General features: G+C 40.8%; 1 protein-coding gene across 1 annotated transcript; it reads right to left on the bottom strand.

Annotated features, from left to right (window-relative positions):
• Positions 1–4,684: 4,684 nt before the first annotated feature.
• C9H5orf47 (chromosome 9 C5orf47 homolog) lies at positions 4,685–11,311 on the bottom strand. The gene is made up of 5 exons (XM_072873048.1): positions 10,888–11,311; positions 9,157–9,245; positions 7,597–7,699; positions 5,091–5,140; positions 4,685–4,711 (listed from the first exon to the last, which is right to left on the bottom strand). The coding sequence occupies exons 1-5, from the start codon at positions 11,309–11,311 to the stop codon at positions 4,685–4,687; spliced, it is 693 nt and encodes a 230-aa protein (XP_072729149.1).
• Positions 11,312–19,012: the final 7,701 nt, after the last annotated feature.

Here is a 19,012-nt window from a genome sequence, read left to right on the forward strand (position 1 = left end):
GTATGGCTGCTTTGGTTTTTATGCAAATTCTTATCATCATAGTTATATAAGTGCTTATGCAATGAAAATATACATAATACACAAACCTGCCTGTGTCACTGAGAATTATTTACAAGAGCTATAAATCAAAGTTGCATCCTGTTTTGTTTTATATTTAAGGGCCTACTGCACACATAAAATGTCACATATGCCCAAAATTTGCTTTCAGTCACTTCCCCCCAAACAAAACCCCCAGAACTGAACTGCCTGCTGAAGGCTATTCTTTAGTCAGAGTCCATGCAAAATTGTATTAGAAGCTTTGAAGTTAAAACATGAACATTGACTACCAGAGAGGGCCCTAAAGACAAAGACATTTACTGGATGTAAATGTTCAGTGAAGACAAAGGTCACCTTCTACTTTCCCGAAATCTGACCATGTTAGAAACTCCACATCCTGTCCTCAAGTTTTGCTCAAGAGCTGAAATCTTTTCATGGAAGGAATCAGCAATGAAATATTATTAACCCTGGTGATTGATTATGTTGTAATGGCCAAGTTATGATAACCTCACAGGCCATGGGACTGCAGAACCTCTGCTGTTAGGACAGAGGAATCTGATTCATCACAACACCAGAGCAGATGGGGCATGAGCAGAAGAGCTACCTGGCAAGCCAAGCCTCCAGTTTGCAGGAAATGGGATTTTATCTGAATTGGTGGCTTTGGTCCAAATCAAGCAGGAAACAAACTCTTTTGAAAATGCCCACAAACTGGAAATTCCCAGAAAGGTCACTTCAGAAACATCAAAACACTTCCAAAACACAATTCCCAAGTTCCCAAGCCTGCGGCTCATCAATGACATAGTCTCTGGCAATAGCAGCAGCATCTGCAAACGCCAGCTCCACACAGTAGCTGTGGGAGCTCCCAAGACCCTCTGGTTCCAGTGAAGCCTTGATGCTGAGGTCTACCCTGGGAAGCCTGCCCAAAGTCACAGCTCCACATCAGGGAGTGCAGGAGCTCCGGCAGTCCTGCTTCAGCCAAGCTTCTTAGAGTGCTTCCAGACATGGAAATCAAAGTGGAGTTCAAGCTCCCAGGATTTTCTTGCTTTTAACTTTACAGCAGGTTGGAAGCGGTAGCCCAAGACCACCGGCTGGAGCCTCAAGCCCCCAAGACCTGGACAGTCCTCGGTGCCATTGGACAGATTACTCCAAGACAGAGGCGGCTGCATTTTCTGGGCTGACCTGCCAAGAAGTGCTCCAGGAACCAGGGGAGCTCAATTTGGCAAGAACTCACTGAATGGGATAACTTCAATCAAACATTTCAGGCCCAACAGATGTGCTATGTCCAGCTAAACTTTGTTTTACCAATAAAACTCTAACTAGCATGGAACAGCAATATAAAAACCAAAGGCCTTACTCTCCATTGCTTATCTTCATATAGAGTCATTTGTATTTATGAAAACACAGTACAAAAGAATGCTTATTCAGACCAACTTTAAGATCTGGAGACAAGTGTCTGACACTATTATTTACGGATAACAAAAATTCAGTAGCAATACCTTTAGTTACTCTGTGTGCCCTGGCTGCTCCCTCCCACCTCTATGCCACAAGGTATCTCCTCAGATCTCTTGGCAACTGTTCATAGGGTTGAGATGAAAAATTTTCAAACTTTTAGACTAAGCTAGAGCTTTTGTTTTCTGTAGAAAGGTAAATCATGTACTGAGAACAAGGCGAAGCAAAGACAAAGCATGACCTCTGTATTTGCACATCTGCTTCGGTTCACACTCCAAGTGAGATTCGTTATTAAAAACTTCAGGTAACTGATATGCATTTTGAGGAATGTGAAAGAACAACACTGCTTCCCAGGAACCACAGCAGGATGGTATGACACTTGCTTTTGGTTCTGCAGTGATGATTAAGGACTTGAGAGGAGGATCAGTTGCTTTCTGAATCTCAAGTATATAATCTAGTATCCTGAGGTCCCCTTATTTATTTCTGACTCCTTTTAACAAAGAGGGTTTAAATAAAGTTTTTCCTGTCTAAACCAATCCTTTTTTTTCTTGTTGAAGATGTTACTTACTTGGATCATATAAGCATATTTTAATGCAACACAACAATTACTTTCTCTTCTGCAGTTTACACTTAAATGGCCATATGAAGAAAAAAAAAGAATACCTTACTAGAGGGGTCTGAGCGGATGGTGATGGTGTATGTGTCAGCTGGTCTGGTTTGTATAGCTAGGTTTTTCTCCAGGCTTTTTTCAGCAGCTTAGCTGCTCTGACTACCCTTGTTCACAACAGTACCTTTGAAATCTGGTCTCTACATTAATAAGTTAGACTTCATCACCCAAAGAGTTAGAAATTGAACCTAAATCAGCATATATCTTTTTGCCCCACTGCATTAGCTGTTCTGTCCCTAAGTGATTTGAAATGTAAGATCCCTTTCAAGTACTGCCAACTGAAAGTTCTTTTCTATTAGTAGATCCCAACCAATTAATTATATCATCAGCACCACAGGGTTTCTGGGGAAGGGGCTGCTGGCTCTTACTTGCAGTTTCACACACCTCACAGGCTGAGAAGCACTGTTGCTCACCAGCCTTGGCTCTGGATATGAACTGCATTCCGGAGTGAGCTGCAAGTTAAGCGAAGGCATGTTGGACAAGGGCTAAGGCAAGTAGGCAAGAAGACAGATTTGCTGGCATTAATAAGGAAGGCAGTAGTTATTTTTTTCTCTTAATTAGCAGGATGTTAACAAGTATAAAGCCATGTGGCAAAGTCGATGCTGCATAGGCCCTCCCCCTCAAATCACACCTGAATGAAAACAGAGCAGCACAGCACATAAGTCCAGGCTACTCTGTGTCCCCACAAAATCTAGCAAAGCCACTGAAGCTGGGCAATGCTGGGGCTAGACTATCACACCTCACTGGTCCCTGAACACACAAAGGGGAAGCTACCACCCCTCCATTCCCAGATGTGTACCAATAAAAGATCAAATCTGTTTTATAGGGTCTGACTCTTCCCTTGCCCCTTCTGGTCATTTACACATTTGAATTGGCTGCAGCATGCAAGGTAGAATGCTATCAGGTAGCCCTGGCAGCTACTGACAACCAACCTGTACAGGCTTTTCAGATTTTAAGACCTATATAGACAGGGATGATCTAGGCCCGTATTTATCTTTTATAATTTCTTCCTTTAGCGTAGTCCCACAGACGAAGGTCTATATTTATCCAAAGAATCTTAATGAGTTGGCTGAATTTCATTCAGAGATTTAGGTTAATGCATCCCATCTATCCTGTAAAAGTAGCAATTATGCACCTGGAAGAAAAACCTTGGTTCCAGGGCCCCTTTGGCAGTAAAGGTACCAACTGCAGCTGTAGTTTACAAGAAAAGAAACATTAGAGCAACAACTCTACAATTTAAAGTCCAGGATTATAAACTAAATATTCTCCATGGAAACATTTCATTGAAAGAACTGTGGGAACAGGGAGATCACCACCCTTAGTAAAAAAAAAAAAAAAAAAGTGTGACTCCAAACATGTATTTTGAAAATACCAAAGAACTATGACATTTTTTCTCTGCCAGAAGAATGATCACATCTTGATTGAATACTTTGCTTTCTCATTTCCTTTTCCAAGCTGAAATGTCAACTATTTTAAGTAAAATCAGAATATTACTCAACCACAAATCAGAAAAGAACCTTGATGCCAGAGCTGTAATCAAAAAGGCACATTCCAGTTACATACTTGCAGTGTTGCTATTGAGAAAACAGAGATTAAACCCTTCCAAATGCTTTGCTGCTTAATGACACAGTCACTAGCAGGTTATTAAAGCTCAACACTCTGACTTTCCAGTCATTATCTCTGCAAACACTAAAACATTATGCAATGAGAAAACAATCCTTTTATTGAAACCAAGGACATCTAATTGTGACAGGTGAATGTTTTATCTACAGACATGAAATCCATATACATACGATTTTTATGCAGTCTTCGTGTTCCATTTACACAATTTGCTACTTTAAAAGGGTTTAACAATCAATCAAGAGTTCAGGTATGAAACTCCATAACAGAAGAAAATTATATCATGTTATTGAAGTCAGCTAGATAAACAATACCTTCTGATTATGATGATATCATTATGTGCTTCACGATGAACAGTAAGACAGAAAACATTCACCTGGTTTCATATTCAAAATACTTGCTGAGATTCATGTATAAATGGATGAATGAACAGAAGGGTAATTGTGTATTATTTTAATATAATAAAGCCAAAATTATTCAAATCAGTAAGAAAAAAAGTGTTTCTTCATATCTTGTGTGGAGTTCTGCCTTACTGAATTTGTGTTTGTTTATGATTCTGACAAGCTACAAAAAAATAGATATAAATACAGAGACAACGCTAAATGTGTATCTCTATTCCTTTGCAAGCAAACTGTCACAATATTATGCTCATTAAAAAGCTTTTGAAAACTAATAGCTAAGTGAAACACTAGACTTAATGACTTGAAATAAATATCTCGCAACAGAGCTGTTTAAGCCACTGTAAAAACAAACCTCTTAAACAGTAGAAGCACATACCAAACAAACAAGAGAACCTGTGTTCACTGAAATTACTTGCAGTCTTGCCACCAGCTTCAGTGAAAACTAGATCAAAATAAAAACTTCCACTACTTTTATATTTCCATTCAGGTTGAATCTTCCTTTATTTTCTTGCTATACCCAGCCAAAGATGGACTCCTCCTAGAGAAAAAAAGATGACAGAAGTGGTGCATTCCCTTTAATATAAAAAAGTCAGATATAAAGTGTGACAAATAAAGACCCTATTCAGATTCTTCAGATTTTACTTTAGACAATCACAGAAGGATTTAGCTCAATAAAAAGGCAACATTCACCTCCCAGTCTTGGCAATACACACAGCCCTTCCTGCTGAGGACAGAGCTGTTCTGCTTCCCAAACATGACTGAAATCTTGAAAAACATTTAAGCCCAATGTCAGTACTGAAGTATACAACCAGTACTTATTAATAACATTAAACAATATCAGTGTGTCTTTTTACTATGATTATTTTGTTTATTTTAGCATTTAAGCATGCTTGGCAGTTAATGGACTACATACATACCCTGTCCAGGTAGGATGCCTCATTCTGTGAACTTTGGTTCATATCATTGCCTGTGGAAGAATATTATGTGGAGGCACATCGTCATTTTCAGTCACACTGAATCTAATCTTAATTGCAGCATTCCAAGGATTAAATAGGTAGCATTAGAATTCAAGTAGATTTTTGTTCTCTCAAGAAAACTATTTATAGGAGCAATAAAGTGCAGCATTAATTCTTTAGCTTTATTAATCTAGTAAAAATAAAATGAACCCAGTTTATTCAGATTTGTTGATCCATATCTAAATGTCTGCTAGAATTATTCCATTTGCTTCTTGTTTAATGAAAAATTCAGATGAATAGGAGACTTATCTCCTTGATTTGATGTTGTCCAAAATCGGCTAATTAGAAAGAAGGTATTAGAATTGATGGTTTTCACCTAAATGGAGCATAATAGTAGATTCTCAATTAAAGCTCCTGAAAAATGAGGTACAATTACTATTAAGGATAAATTAAGTGTTGGGGGGGAGCGGGGGGGTTGGTTGGTTGGATTGGATGGGGTTTTTTTTAAGTCACTGGAAATTATATATAAAGATAATTCACTCCCTCCAGATGACAAAAAGAAATTAGTATCTGAAAGGGGAATGGGCCCTGTCCATAAATACAAGCTTGACAAAGCAGCACATTGCATATCCATAACAAACAGAAAAGCAGATTAGCAGCCATTATGTGGACATGGTAAATCCACCTAGGAGATCTTTTGTAGCAGCAGAATTTTTGGCTTTTTTACAATTACTTGAAATTTTGGAGGCAACCACATATTAAAGATTTTTCCTTGTCTCTTGTTTTCCTTTTTTTTAAAAGCAAGCAAACAAAAATCCTGGAAGACTTATTTTTTTCTTCAGTGACTGCTAGGTCCTACATATACATTAATAGCTGTGCACAAAAACTTCTGCAATGATCTAAGCTGCAGGAGAAAGTACGTGGAAGCTGCTAGATCAAAACCTTTAGATTAGGTAGAGAAGCATAGTGTTATAACAGCTTCTGCAGCAGGTGTTATAGAAGAAACTATAAGAGGAATTCTTGTATTTCACAGGTGCTCACTTATACAGGCATGAGTCAGATGTAGCGTTACAGTTGCAAATAATTACTCTCATTACCGCAAACAAATGAGCAATAATATAGATGAACCATGCACCATATAGCGAAGTAGATAGCATTTTAATTGATGACAAAGATACGAGAATAAGGATCATCAGAGCCAGGAAACAGTTTCCGTATGAGGAGAGATTTAGTAGGCTGGAACTTCTCAGCTTGAGAGAGAGACAACTAAATGGAAATATGACAGAGGCCAATGGAATCATGATTGGTATAAAGAATATGAATAGCACATAATTAATACCCAGCATCTCATAATGACCAAATTAATCAGGAATTGGTTTTAAAGCAAACAGAAGAAGTGCTTTTCCACATAATGCAGAATATTTGCAGAATAATTGCAGAATATATTATTGCAGCATATTGTGGAATTTCTTCTACTGTTCCAATAACATCCACTGTAGGTTGCAGGGGACATCCATTGGGGTAGACAGATTTCTGTTTTGAATGAGAATTGCACTTCTTTTGTTCTCATGAAGAAAATTTTTGAGGGAGCATTTTCTTGACATGTATGTGGAAATCTAACCAGTATGCAACATACAACGTTTTACAAAAATAAGATACTGGCAACAATGGACATACATTTTGGTATATACCCTAACATGCCAACATGTGGAAAACTTCCATCAACACAAATCTAAGTTAAGCAGAGGCGCTGCAGGTGAATATGCCATTTTTAAACTTGCCTGGTAGCTCTTCATGGATTAGTATATCCTTTTTCCTAAAAACTCATCAGACTGAGAGGCCTGAAATTCCAATTACCTTTGTAAGCATACACTGTATTATCTTAAATTGTGCAGCAACTACAATGTCTCTAATTGAAGTTGTCTCAATGCAGAGCACCAGTTTTAATTCCCGAGTCATTTTCCAGTAATGAAATAGCTGTATTCAGGGCACAGTGTGAGAACATGTTCGATGGTTATGTTAAATTGTGTTACAGCTACCTTTGGGGAGCATCTAATTTATTTATTGTCTGTATGAAACCAAACACTATTTTCCCACGTGAAAAAATAAATTATTATTCATACCGGTACTGCCTTAGACCAATCTGTGAATAATAGTTTAATTACATATTTCATGTGTACAGAAAAACTTGCAGATATTTTATGTTCATGCCTTTAATGTCAGACTGCAGCAAATGCTTCTGCCATCCTTCCTCCAAATTAATACATATAAGACCCTCAATGAAACACAAGGGTTTTTCAAATATGGCCAGAAGCGTCTAAAGTATGCAATGAATTCCATAATTTGTGAGTTGTAAAACCTACTACCCAAAACAAACAGTTGAATGGACCTTAAACCTAGGAATCTTAAGTCAAAGCACTTGCATTAATAATTTGTTTTCTCAAAACATTATCAGTTCATTGCCTACCTTCTCCATTAAACTGACTGCAAGTCAAGAGTCGACTTCTGAACTTTTCATTTTCTTCAAGCATTTTTGAAATTACTTTCCAGACCTTAAGCCAGACTTTGGACTGAAAGATAAAATTGAATTTTCTCAGTGAAGCATATAAAAAGTTTGCATTAAAACATCTATAGGGCAGAACTTTGAATTCTCCAGCATGACTATGAAGTCCAACTGGTTTTTTTGTTGAGGATTGGGAAGGGGGAGATGTGGAGGAGGGATATATATGGAAGAATCACCTCTATTTAAAAGTCAAAAAACATAAATTACTCCACAATTTTCCACATGAGATATCCTCCTCCTTTCTTGCCTAGAACTCTTGTTTATCCAGGATTTGTGAAGTGCCCTTCTAGATAAGAAGAGCTTATGAAAACGTGTGTAGAGCCATTAAACTCTCTTCAAAGTCATCCAAAATGGGGGGGAAAATAAGATGGCTTATTTTTCCAGGAGCAAAAACTTTCCCATGTAATCCCTCAACAGCAGCTTAATGCAGACCCCATGCTCAGATTCCAGAATAGCAACAGCCTTGCCTATTTCATATCAAATCCATATTAATCTGTTTTATAGATGTTGATGACCTTTATTTTAGAGGCATACAGCTCCGTCTATAGTGGGCACATTTCAAACTTGTGCACTGAAAATATTAAATTGGAACTGTTGACAAAGGCATTCAGACAGAGAGGCAGTCTAACAAATATAAATGGCTGTTAACATGCTAACGTTATGACTTTTGCTGGACCTCATCCGTGAAACTAGTTTAAATCTAAAGATAATTCCTTTCTCATGGACATTTATTGCTAAAACATAATACATATTCCTCATTCTTCTTGAAGACTATTTAATGTACTAGAAGAGCGATATTACTGTATGTTAGTAGCTGTTCCTCTGAAGTCAGTAGTATTTTGCTGGTTTTAAATCAAGTATCTGTGACATTACTACATTATCGTCTAGCTGATTACTTGTACTTCACACATTACAAAATCTTATAATGAGTTACTGTTCTAATAAATGTGCCTTTTAAAATTTCAAGCATTTGTTGAACTACTGAACAGGAACAGAAATACATTCGTGAAACAGAAAGTAATTTCATATAGCTACTAGTATAGTGTTAGTACCTCTGATTCTTGCCTTCACTTATTTGTAACCTGTGGGATTTCTTTGCTTAAAACAGAAGGGGAAGAGGAGCTGCAGAGCTTTTCCCTGCCCGGTTTCACCCAGCAAGGTGTGCAGCACCCTGGCCCCAATCCAGCAAAGCATTTCAGTACAGGCTTTAAGTCAACAGCATACTCTCATATTTCAAGGTGAGCACACACTTAAGTGCTTTATTGAATGAGAGCCAGAATTTTAAAGCCTCCAGAGAGGGAAAATAATACCATTTTTCTTTTCTGTAAGTAAGGTTTTTTAGTAACAGACTACCAATTCAATCTTTTAATCTCCCTTATGCTCTCACATAGACATATGCACCACAAGCAGGAAGCCATTTTTCTCAAATACAAAGCCAGCTAATTCAGCTCCCACATTTTATACCTTTTGCTTCTTTCGTTTAATTACTTTATCAACATTTCTTGAAGGGAAGGGAAAGTCAAAGGTGTCAGCCTTATCCTGTCGAAGGTCACCTAGGAAGAGAGTTTAGAAAGCATATTCTGAGTGTTTACAATATATTCCTGAGGAAGCTGTACATTCCCCACCTTCCTGAGGGATACTTATTTCTGGTCCCAGCGGGTTACAGGATGTCACTCCTCACATTGTGCTGACTGTCATCTTGCTTATTTTCTCCATTATAACCACGGGGCAAGTGGGTGTCTCAAACTCCACAAAACAACTTTCAAAACTGTACAGCAACCAAAAATGAAGACAACAGGCTTCTGGGCAATACAACTAGCTTTTAAATCCCTCTTTTCCCCCTTGCTATGGCAGCTGCTAGAATTCTGCCTGAGCTCAAAGAGGAAATGGTGAGTCAACTGAGGCGAGAAACCAGACAAATCACCTCTGCTAGCACTAAAACACAGAAGCAAGAAGGACAGGTTGATCTTGTGGACTCAAGACACACATAGCCGCAAGGAGGAAGGACTCAGGTGAGTTCCCAGTGGGGTGAGGACAGCGGCTTTCCAAGGAGCTGCTGGACAGGCCGGGCATGGCATGAGCTGAGCAAAAGGATGACCCATGTGGGGATGCTGAATGCGGTCACAGCCGTGGGCTCGTCCCCTGCCGCAGCAGGGCTTCAGGCAAACCAGCATCCTCCAGGCCACCACAGCCCCACCACCAAATATCCAAGGCGGCCACATTGCAGGAGCAAGGCTTCGAGTTACCGATAGTCACAGGCTGCCTCTGAGCCACAGGTTGGCATCACTTAGATAATAACCCAGCAGAACTGGTGCTTTTAATTACAGATTAATGTAACATTTCACTTTGTCATTGTTAGAAAAATGGCTTTTAGGAGGAGGAAAAAAATACAAGAAAATGAAAATATCTCAAGAGGAACAAGTTAGTAAAATTCAGGACCACCCTATCTGTGTCACCCATCATTTCCAGCTCACACCCTGGCTTCTTCTCCAGAAGCCAGGTCATGTTCTCCATTTTCACCCCATTTCGTTTCATAACAGATCACAGCCAGTGGAAAACTGCCTAATCTTTTTTGTTTGCCTTTTTTTTTTTTAAAAAAAAAAGGCACTCACACCCATGCCCATTCCAACTTTCTTTGGTCCCAGCCACAAAGAAAGAAAATTAAGAAACATCTTTGGGCTGTCATAGAAAGAGGGATCCAGCAGCACAGTGGCTCTCTGGTTAGGCGGGAACCTCCTGAGAAAAGGCAGAAAGGACCCAGAAGTACAGTGAGTAACAGAGCAGCCCTGTTGGACATAGCTTATTTTTGGCCTTATTGCTATCACAGAAAGGGACAGGGAAGGCTGCACTGCAGGCAGCCACCTCACCTTACAGGATGGAGACACTGTAGCTCAACAGTGTAAGAGTTTGGGGTAAAAACATTAAATTTTTCACTCATGTAAGTTTAACACCATGTTCCACCTCCTGCCTAAATACCCAGTCCGACTGTACTGGGCACATTAACAAAAAAATTGTGCCATGTTCACCTCTCAGCGTGCACAGTCTGATTGCAAGGGAAGACCCTGGCAGGACTGTATCAACAACACCCCACAGGGAAACAGTTTCCCACCAGAAGCAGAAGACATGGCGGGGGCTCAGCTCTGTGCCCTCCAATGCCCAGGCACACAGAGGTCCCCGGGGCTCAACGACACGTACCGCAATGGCGGCTGACAGGCTTCGCCACGCCACAGCTTCCCACCGCCTGCGCCCTGCCACCAGCGGCGGGCGGCCCAGGGCCGGCCCTGTTCCCTGGTGCCGGGGCAGCCCTCAGCCCCCCAGCCTCCCCCGTGGGGCTCGGCTGGGAAAGCGGGGGCCCAGCCTGGCCCGCCTCAGCCTGTCGACAGCCCCTGCTATAGCGGATGACGGAGCCGCAGCGGTGGGAGCCGAAGCTGTTGACATAAATGAGTTGCACGCGCGGCCTCCCCTGGCTGCGGCCAGGCTCCATCTGTGGTGGGGCAGGACGGCGGTGAGGCCCCACCGAGGCAGGGCGCTGAGGAGAGATGGGGACTGGGGGGGCAGGCCTCCCAGCCACCACACTGTGGGTGCACAGCACCAGCGGCCCCTTCCTCTGGGCAGGCATGGCAGAGCACCCCTCCTGCCTCGTCCTGTCAGATCGTCATTGTCCCATTTCAGTGTCCTGGCTGGATGGTGACAATTTTCTGAGCAGGCAGGAACAACGAGCTCAGTGCAGAATAGGAGTGGGCCTTGTATCATCCCAGCCTCTCTGTCTCTTAGACACACGCAGACACACACAGCAGTAACCTGCTCCACAAGGTTGCATTTGGCCAGCGTTAGGGTTTAGCACAAAGTATGCTGCCTGAAGTCATATATTGATATACTTCATGTAAGTTATTGATAAAGTGATACACAGGACTGCAGTCTGAAGGCAGTGATGTATTGTCTGTCTCTGCTGCAATTTACAGACAAGGAACAAGCGACATCTCTTTGATGCAGTTCCTGCGTTGATACCATTTTCACACCGGTGTACTCCAAACAAGCTTACCTGCTAGTGCCTGTGTGGGCTCCAGCCACCTGGTGACAACATTTATGAAACATTAGTTTAATTACCTGTTTGTCCCTCAAGCAACAGCAGATGTACATGCGCGTTGTGTGACACCAAGAGGACGCCCATAGCAGTCGGGAGTCCTTCCCATGAAGGTGCTCTAAAGAGACGTTGCCCCACTGCAGCAGCAGGTTTATGAGATACAGCCAGCAACAAGTGGGATTTCTCAAACCACTTAAGAGCACAAATGCCACCGATTTTTGCTTTGGCACTGAAATACTGCTCTGTATTACTTCCCAGAGTTTCAGCACACTTAGCTGTTCAGAGGAGGGAAAGCATGACGAATTAGAAAGAATAAATTCTACAGAAAGACTTTTTTTTAATTGCTTCAGTAGCACCAGCAATATGAATGGTGCTGACAATTTGTCGCCCTTGCGAATGGATCTGAAAAGACCACGAAGCAAACCGGAGTCTTTCCCCAGCCTTCGGAGGGGGCTGAAAGTCCTCAAGGTCTCCAGGGCTGCTGTCACCTTGTCCCTCGGCAGGGCAGGGTGCTGTGCAGGCGGACCCCACGAGGTGGCAGCCTTACCTACCGAACAAGCCTGTGTCCCTGCTCCTCCAGCGACCCGACGTGAAGACGGAGAGTCCAGGGCAGGGAAAAAACCCACAGCACTCTTCTGCGAAGTATCCCAGGATTTCCAGCTATTTTACACACTGTCAGAAAAAGGCATTTTGTGTATCCGGTTGAAAAAGAGGAAAACAACTGCCAGAGGCACAGCCTGACAGTTTGCCACAGCAATTTGTTATCTCCCAATGATAAAAGGGCATCTACTGCAGGCTCCAAGGTGCATGGGCTTAAAAAGGAGGTCACAGATATGACACAACCACCAAGTCAGTAGCCTTGAGATCAACTGTGATCTCAAAAAAACCCCCAAACAACAGGGACTCCCTCCTCCTCTGCAAAGACCTGAGCTAACCAATTGGCCTAGTGAGGTAGCAGCCAGTGAGTTCAGTCTGGGGGTATGAAGCCCAGAGAGGGGCAACTGAATAGCTTCATTAAAAACTGATCTGGAGTGCAAACTTTGTCATGTCCATTAATCACAAAGCCCTGGTAAAGAAAGCGCTCCTTTTGCTGAAGTACCTAACACTCAGTCCGCACCACAAAATAACCGTGAACACACACCCATAAACCTAAAGGGCACCTGTTTTCATTCCATGACTGTCTTCGCACTGTGCATGAACACTTGCTGCTGTATCTTCCTGGCCAGGAGTTCCCTTTGCCAATTGGCAGGCTGCTTCCTTCCTATGGCCCCGTCAGGGCATCAGGGCTGCCAAATCAGTGGTTTTCTCAACATCTGTATTTATAGAATATGCTTCCACCCTGCTCATACAAACACACATGCCTTGTGTGGCACATTTTGTCCACTTTTCCCAACAGCACGTTGCCAGGACTTTGATTTCAAATGCAAATTCAGATCAGATCCCTTTTAGGATCTATTACTACTGACAAAAATCAATGCGACCTAAAAATCTATGAGCAATCTGCAGAACTGGAAAATTCAGCTATTTTAGCTGCACACTGTTCTTCGTCCTCCTTTCCACATATGTGAATTGACTACCAGCTAGCCAAAGTGACAAATATCTCTGTATTTGTCACTTTGAACAAACATCTCTGTTTTTCACCACATCTTCAACTGTCTAGTTAAAAATGCACCAGATTCTAGCTTTCAGTCTGCACCTCATCATGCCATTTGTTTTGTATTCAAATGTCAGCTTCTCCAGCTCAGAACTTGCATTGTTTCCTGAATTCTATTGTTTCATCAGTTTTATTGTGGTCAAGTATGCATTGTCTTCTATTAACCTTGACTATCGTTTTAAAATAAGGCAGGTTTTGGTGGTAGCAAGCCTACAGCTTATGCCAAGGAGAAGGAAGGAAGGAGCCAATGGGACATTGCTGCATGCACGTTTAGTGATTCCCTGCAAAAAGGAAACTCCTTCTGCTGTTGGAGATTTGTTTTTCTATGAGGATTCTTTGCAATGGAGTTAAACGAAGTACTCGCATGATTCAACATAAATCAGGCAAGGCAGATTGCTTATTAAGTATTACATTATCTTGATCAACTGCAAATTGTGAATACATCTGAAATACGAATCTTAACACTGTTAACAGGGATTTTTATGTGGAAAGTATGCTAATTCTGACAACAGCTACAGTCAAACCTTGTTAATTACACCCTCAGCAGTAGCACAAACAATTACTGTATCTCCTTTGTTTTCACAGAATATTTAAGAAGAGTCACTGGAGTGAGATATTTTATTGGAATGTGGTTACTTTACAGAATACACTGGGGACCATTTATTAGTATAACCAGGAATCACTATAAAAACAAAACTCACCGCTTCTGGTAAATCGAAGCAATTCATTATGCCTTCAGTTTTTGCTTACTTGTAAAATTTTGTAATTTACAATGGATCTCACAGTTAATTATGTAAGCAACAACACAGTGCAGCAGAGAGATAAAATGGCCAGCTGCCTTTTTAAACACACCTGCATTTCATATTAATGAACCTGCATATCTCAGATTGCTTTACAAACCATACATGTGGGAATCACTTCATCCACACCAGTCATAAGGAGAGGCATATTTTCCCATTTCTCCATAAACATAAAAATATTTAGCAGACTATAAACTAAGTTTGTTACATAAAAGCCTGAGCCTCCCCTTGGGAGATTTTCAAATCACCAAGAAGATCCATAGACTTCATAATCAAAACCCAAGTCAATGGGACTGAAACCCTTGGCTTAGAAGAACTTTGTGTTGCAGTATTTAAATAGAGATTCCCAATCTGAAATAAATCTATGGGGGAAACTCAAAAAGGCAAAATGATCACTGAAGAGAACACCAAAATTAAACAGCCTTATTTCTGGGAAAGATTTGTATTCAAGTAGATAACAGCAAGATGTGGGTAAGGACTTCAGTTTCTCTGATTTCATTTTTCCACACAAATGTGCAAGTTACTGGTATTTAATGATGACATCCTTTGTTTCCAAATCAGAGATAGTAAAACTTTACTTTGGCTCTTTCAAATTTCAGGCTGCAGGGACTATGATATTAAATGTTACCACTGCTATTCTGGGGAATGTGCAGTTAGACCTGACGTGAACACACAGATGGGGAAGTTTAGTCCTACCTGCGATAAACCTCCAGATACTGTTCTCTCACACCCTGGAAGAATACTGGTTCGGTACAGGATATAAAAAGCAAAAATCACTAAATCATCCTCAGATTCAGCAGTAATGTAGGTCTTCCAAGACCATCTGTCCAAGCACAGAAAGCTCATGTTTTCTTAGCCTCTCTTCTGAAATCTAACATGATCTCAGGCCAAAGTGTGCCTGCAGGCTAACGTAATCACCAATACATCTGTCTGCATATACAAGACAGTGCTATTTAACTCCAGTATAAATACCACTGAACTTCCTCAGCAGTAAGTCCACTTTGTAATGGTACTAGGGTCTTTGCAGAACTGTTCCAGATACTGAACATTCACTCCCTCCCTACCCCCTGAGACATAAGGATGCTGCCAGAAAAGGAAGAGAGCAGGGCTTCTGTCTCCAAGGATTGCTAGCTCTGCAGAGAAAATTGAAGCAGTCACTGCTTTGTTCTGCCTTCACATTCCTCCAAAGACATCGCCCTGTAAAAGCAACCCTTGAGCAAATTTTCTTGCCACTGACTGAAGAGCCGAGTTGATTCTGCCAGTGTGTACAGAGCAACATCTGCCTGTGAACAGCTGGCCCACTGAAGCAAAGCTAGGGGCTACTGCCTGCTGCTTACAATGAGAATGTTCCTCAAAAACCTAAAAAAAAAAAATCGCACTTAACTCACTGAAAGAAAATTCAAAAACACTTGGCATGAATGTACTCCATACACAAACCAGTACTGGGCATGTGCTTAAAGTGACAACCACTGTCTTGAAAAATGACACTTTGCTAAATTGACAACTTAATGCTTTCACACGCATAGCAAGGCATAAACAATCACTAAGCAAACTGATCCTGGTTCATGAGTCAGCAGCGGTGTGAGTTGGTGATTTAGACTGAGCAAACATTTTCTCAAACGTTGGGTTGGAGAAGGTTGGCAGAGATTTTTCTTTTTCTAAAATGCATTGCTCTCTGTGTGAATTGCTACCGTTCCACAGATTACAAAACTGTGTTAAGAATTACTAAGGCACACAGCGCGTGTCAACTGCAGCTACACTATCAGTCTGCCATTGAAGTAAAATCAGTGTTCTTCACGCACATGAAAAGCTAACAACTCAGCCTGCTATACAGTTTTGGAATAAAAAATGCTGCACAGCTGAGAGTGATAAAACTAAGTCCATTTTAAACATTAAATTAATGCAAAACCAAAAATGTGTTCTCACAGTCACCCTTTACCTGCTTTGTGTTCAGAGGATTTAATCTCAGCTTTCATGACTCATCAAAATTAAATTTCAGGAAGAAAAACACAATCAAACACAGACCTTATATATTTCCATATTTCATATATACAAGAAGGACTGAAAACTTTTGACTAGCAAATTTTGTGAAGGAACCTTAACAGAATAGTACTGCACTATGGTCTCCCAAACTCCATAAACAAGGTGACTGAGGGAGCTTCCCTTAGTGATATATACATTCAAATAAATTAACTTTTAGTATCAAATTGTCTCTCTGACAAGCCCTACAAAGTGTCAGCAAATTATAGCTCATGTGTCACGAAAACAGGTGATATCTGATAGCATTAATCAGAGCATCAAGTTTCAGAAAGACTTTATCCCCATCTTAAATGGGGAGTTCTGTAACGTATTTAGAGCACCAATTCAACCCCTCCGCCCCCTGCAATTTCTATGACTGCAAAGACAGCTGCAAGTATATTCTTATCCCAGAGGCTGTTTTTCATACTGACAGACTGAATCAGCTTATTTTACACAGAGGAAGAGATGTCAGTGTTTTTTCCTCCTCTATCCTTTCTGAGACTGTTATTTGTCTTAGATTTCCTGTAGGCAAGCAATGTGCATTTTGGACTGTGGCTGAGCAGGCTTTCATAGTACTGAATAAACAGCAGCTGGAGAATCGGGACAGACAGCAGAAACTGTCCAACGACTTGACAGCCAAGAGACTCTCTTTAAAATATACCTTAGCCTTTAAGTCTGTACTAGATGGGTTATATCCATCTCCACCCAAATGGAGTTTCTTCACTGATGTGGAATGTAGCAGTTAATTTAGTGAAAGTAGCACCCAAAAGAAAGCTGGTGGCTGACTCTGCTCGACGAGCAGTTTGTGCTGCAAGAAAATAGTTGAGATTCATGCACTGTGGAAATTCTGAAATTCCACCCAGCAGGCATACCTCCATCTTCTGGAGTCTGCCTGTAGCATTTATTTATAGTTTCAGGACAAACTGAAACCCAAAAGGGATTTGTTATACCTTCTTTCCTAGAAAGTCACTTCTCAGCAATTCAGAATCAGACAAGGCCATCACTACCAAGAGTGATTAGTTTTAGTTTTGAACGCTCCAGACTTTTGGCATTTCACCTTATTGAGTTGAATTTTTTAGCCTCTGCCATGTAATAAAATTTCATTTATTAAACGTTCAACACAGTATTTTGCAGTCTTCATATAGGACATTTTAGAATGAATATACACATCCCCAACTGTAAATTAGATGCTGTATCCTGATAAACACCTCTAAGTTTATAGCATTTGTGAACTGAAAGCAGTCAGGGAGTGCCTTGTTTGTGAAGGACATCGCTAATTCCACCATCATGGCATCAAAAGACTTAAAATCCCCGTATTCCAAGACCAAATTTTAAGTCTATCATACTTGTTAAAAAACATTATCAGATAAACCACTGATAAGCACATGCTTTCTAAAAGACCATTTGCACTTGAAAACAATATCAAGAACTTGTTATCACATTGGGAGAGGCTGAACTATGACTATTTCCGAACAAGACCAACGCAGAGAACAGAGAGATAATGCTTCCGTTACCAGCCAAGTCACGCGAAGAACTGGTCAATGCTGTCTGGTGCTGTGTGGCTGGCACAAAACGCCGCACTGAGGAATTCATTATTCACCAGGCAGACAACCCATCTCTAGCCTCTGTATTTTTGATCCAAAGTGTACCAGCATTTTCTGTTTATTTTTAAATAGCCATTTTAAGATTGGAAATATCTGCATGGAGTCACCAGCAAAACTTTTTATTCTTGTTAAAAACTAATTTCTAAAGGCATTAGCTTCTAAGTTTGCATCATCTGAAGCCAGTGGGAATTGAAGTGATTAGCAACTTGCAGATTTAATCCCATTATAGCTCAGTTCTGTAAGATCTGCATTTCTTGAAGCACCCACAGAAAAGAATGATACTCAACATCTATTTAACATTTACAACACCATTAGATGATGGCACAAGAGATTAGGGGCTCAGACGCCAACAGCAAAGTGCTGGTCAGTGCAGTGGGCACAGTGTGATTCCTGCTGCAGTACTGTATTTTGGGAAGCAGTTTTTTCTCACAAGGTACATGTGCATATTCCACCTCACAGTTCCACTTAGCAGAGCTACTTCCGGACCAATCAGAATTATACTTCATTGAAGTTTAGCTGTTTGTATCAAGGTAAGAAAACGAAAAAAGTTTGGGGAATTCCTACCTACCGAGGATGCAAAACTCTTGAATCCTTCCTACAGAGTTCCTGTTGAATAGTCCTTGAAGGGCAGATACATAAAGTTGTAACACTTCACAAGACTTTTTAGGTATTTCAAGTTTAGATATTTTAAATTAAAGGCTGGCACTAGCAAGCCCTTTAAAATGCCAGACTTTTTCCTTCTGTTAGTATCAAATCACAACCACGAGACAATTAAAAAAGAATCCTTGTCTGTCCACACCTTGCTTGGCTCTACTCTGGCCCTAGTCTAGTTATCTTTTTGACCCAGCTGCACAGTGGTTTCTGACTTACATGATGCATTACATGTGCCTCAGAGGTATTCTTCTCATTGAACATGTCACCTGCCCAGTTATCCTGATTTCACAGCTGTGTATTGGTTTTCATCTTTGTACCTATGAATTAGCAGCAGAGAGCACGAAGTAGAAACAAGTGATCCAACTACAATTCTTTGGCTAGGTTGATATGCTTAAGGCTGTGCAAAAAACCAGAAACGGCAGTGCTGAAGCTGCTGAAAGGCTTTTCCAAAGCTACAGATAATTTCTAATGAATACTCAACAAGCACCAAATTCACAAAGTTAAG

Source organism: Ciconia boyciana, chromosome 9, assembly GCF_034638445.1.
Source record: "Ciconia boyciana chromosome 9, ASM3463844v1, whole genome shotgun sequence".
NCBI classification, from domain to species: Eukaryota; Metazoa; Chordata; class Aves; order Ciconiiformes; family Ciconiidae; genus Ciconia; species Ciconia boyciana.

Excerpts from the sequence above, each read along its gene's own strand:
- C9H5orf47 (XM_072873048.1), bottom strand. The coding sequence starts at position 11,311 with ATGCCTGCCCAGAGGAAGGGGCCGCTGGTGCTGTGCACCCACAGTGTG. Across the intron at positions 7,700-9,156 it reads TTAAACGAAAGAAGCAAAAG|TCCAAAGTCTGGCTTAAGGT; the intron begins GTATAAAATGTG and ends TTTATCTTTCAG. Across the intron at positions 5,141-7,596 it reads CAGTCAGTTTAATGGAGAAG|GCAATGATATGAACCAAAGT; the intron begins GTAGGCAATGAA and ends ATTCTTCCACAG.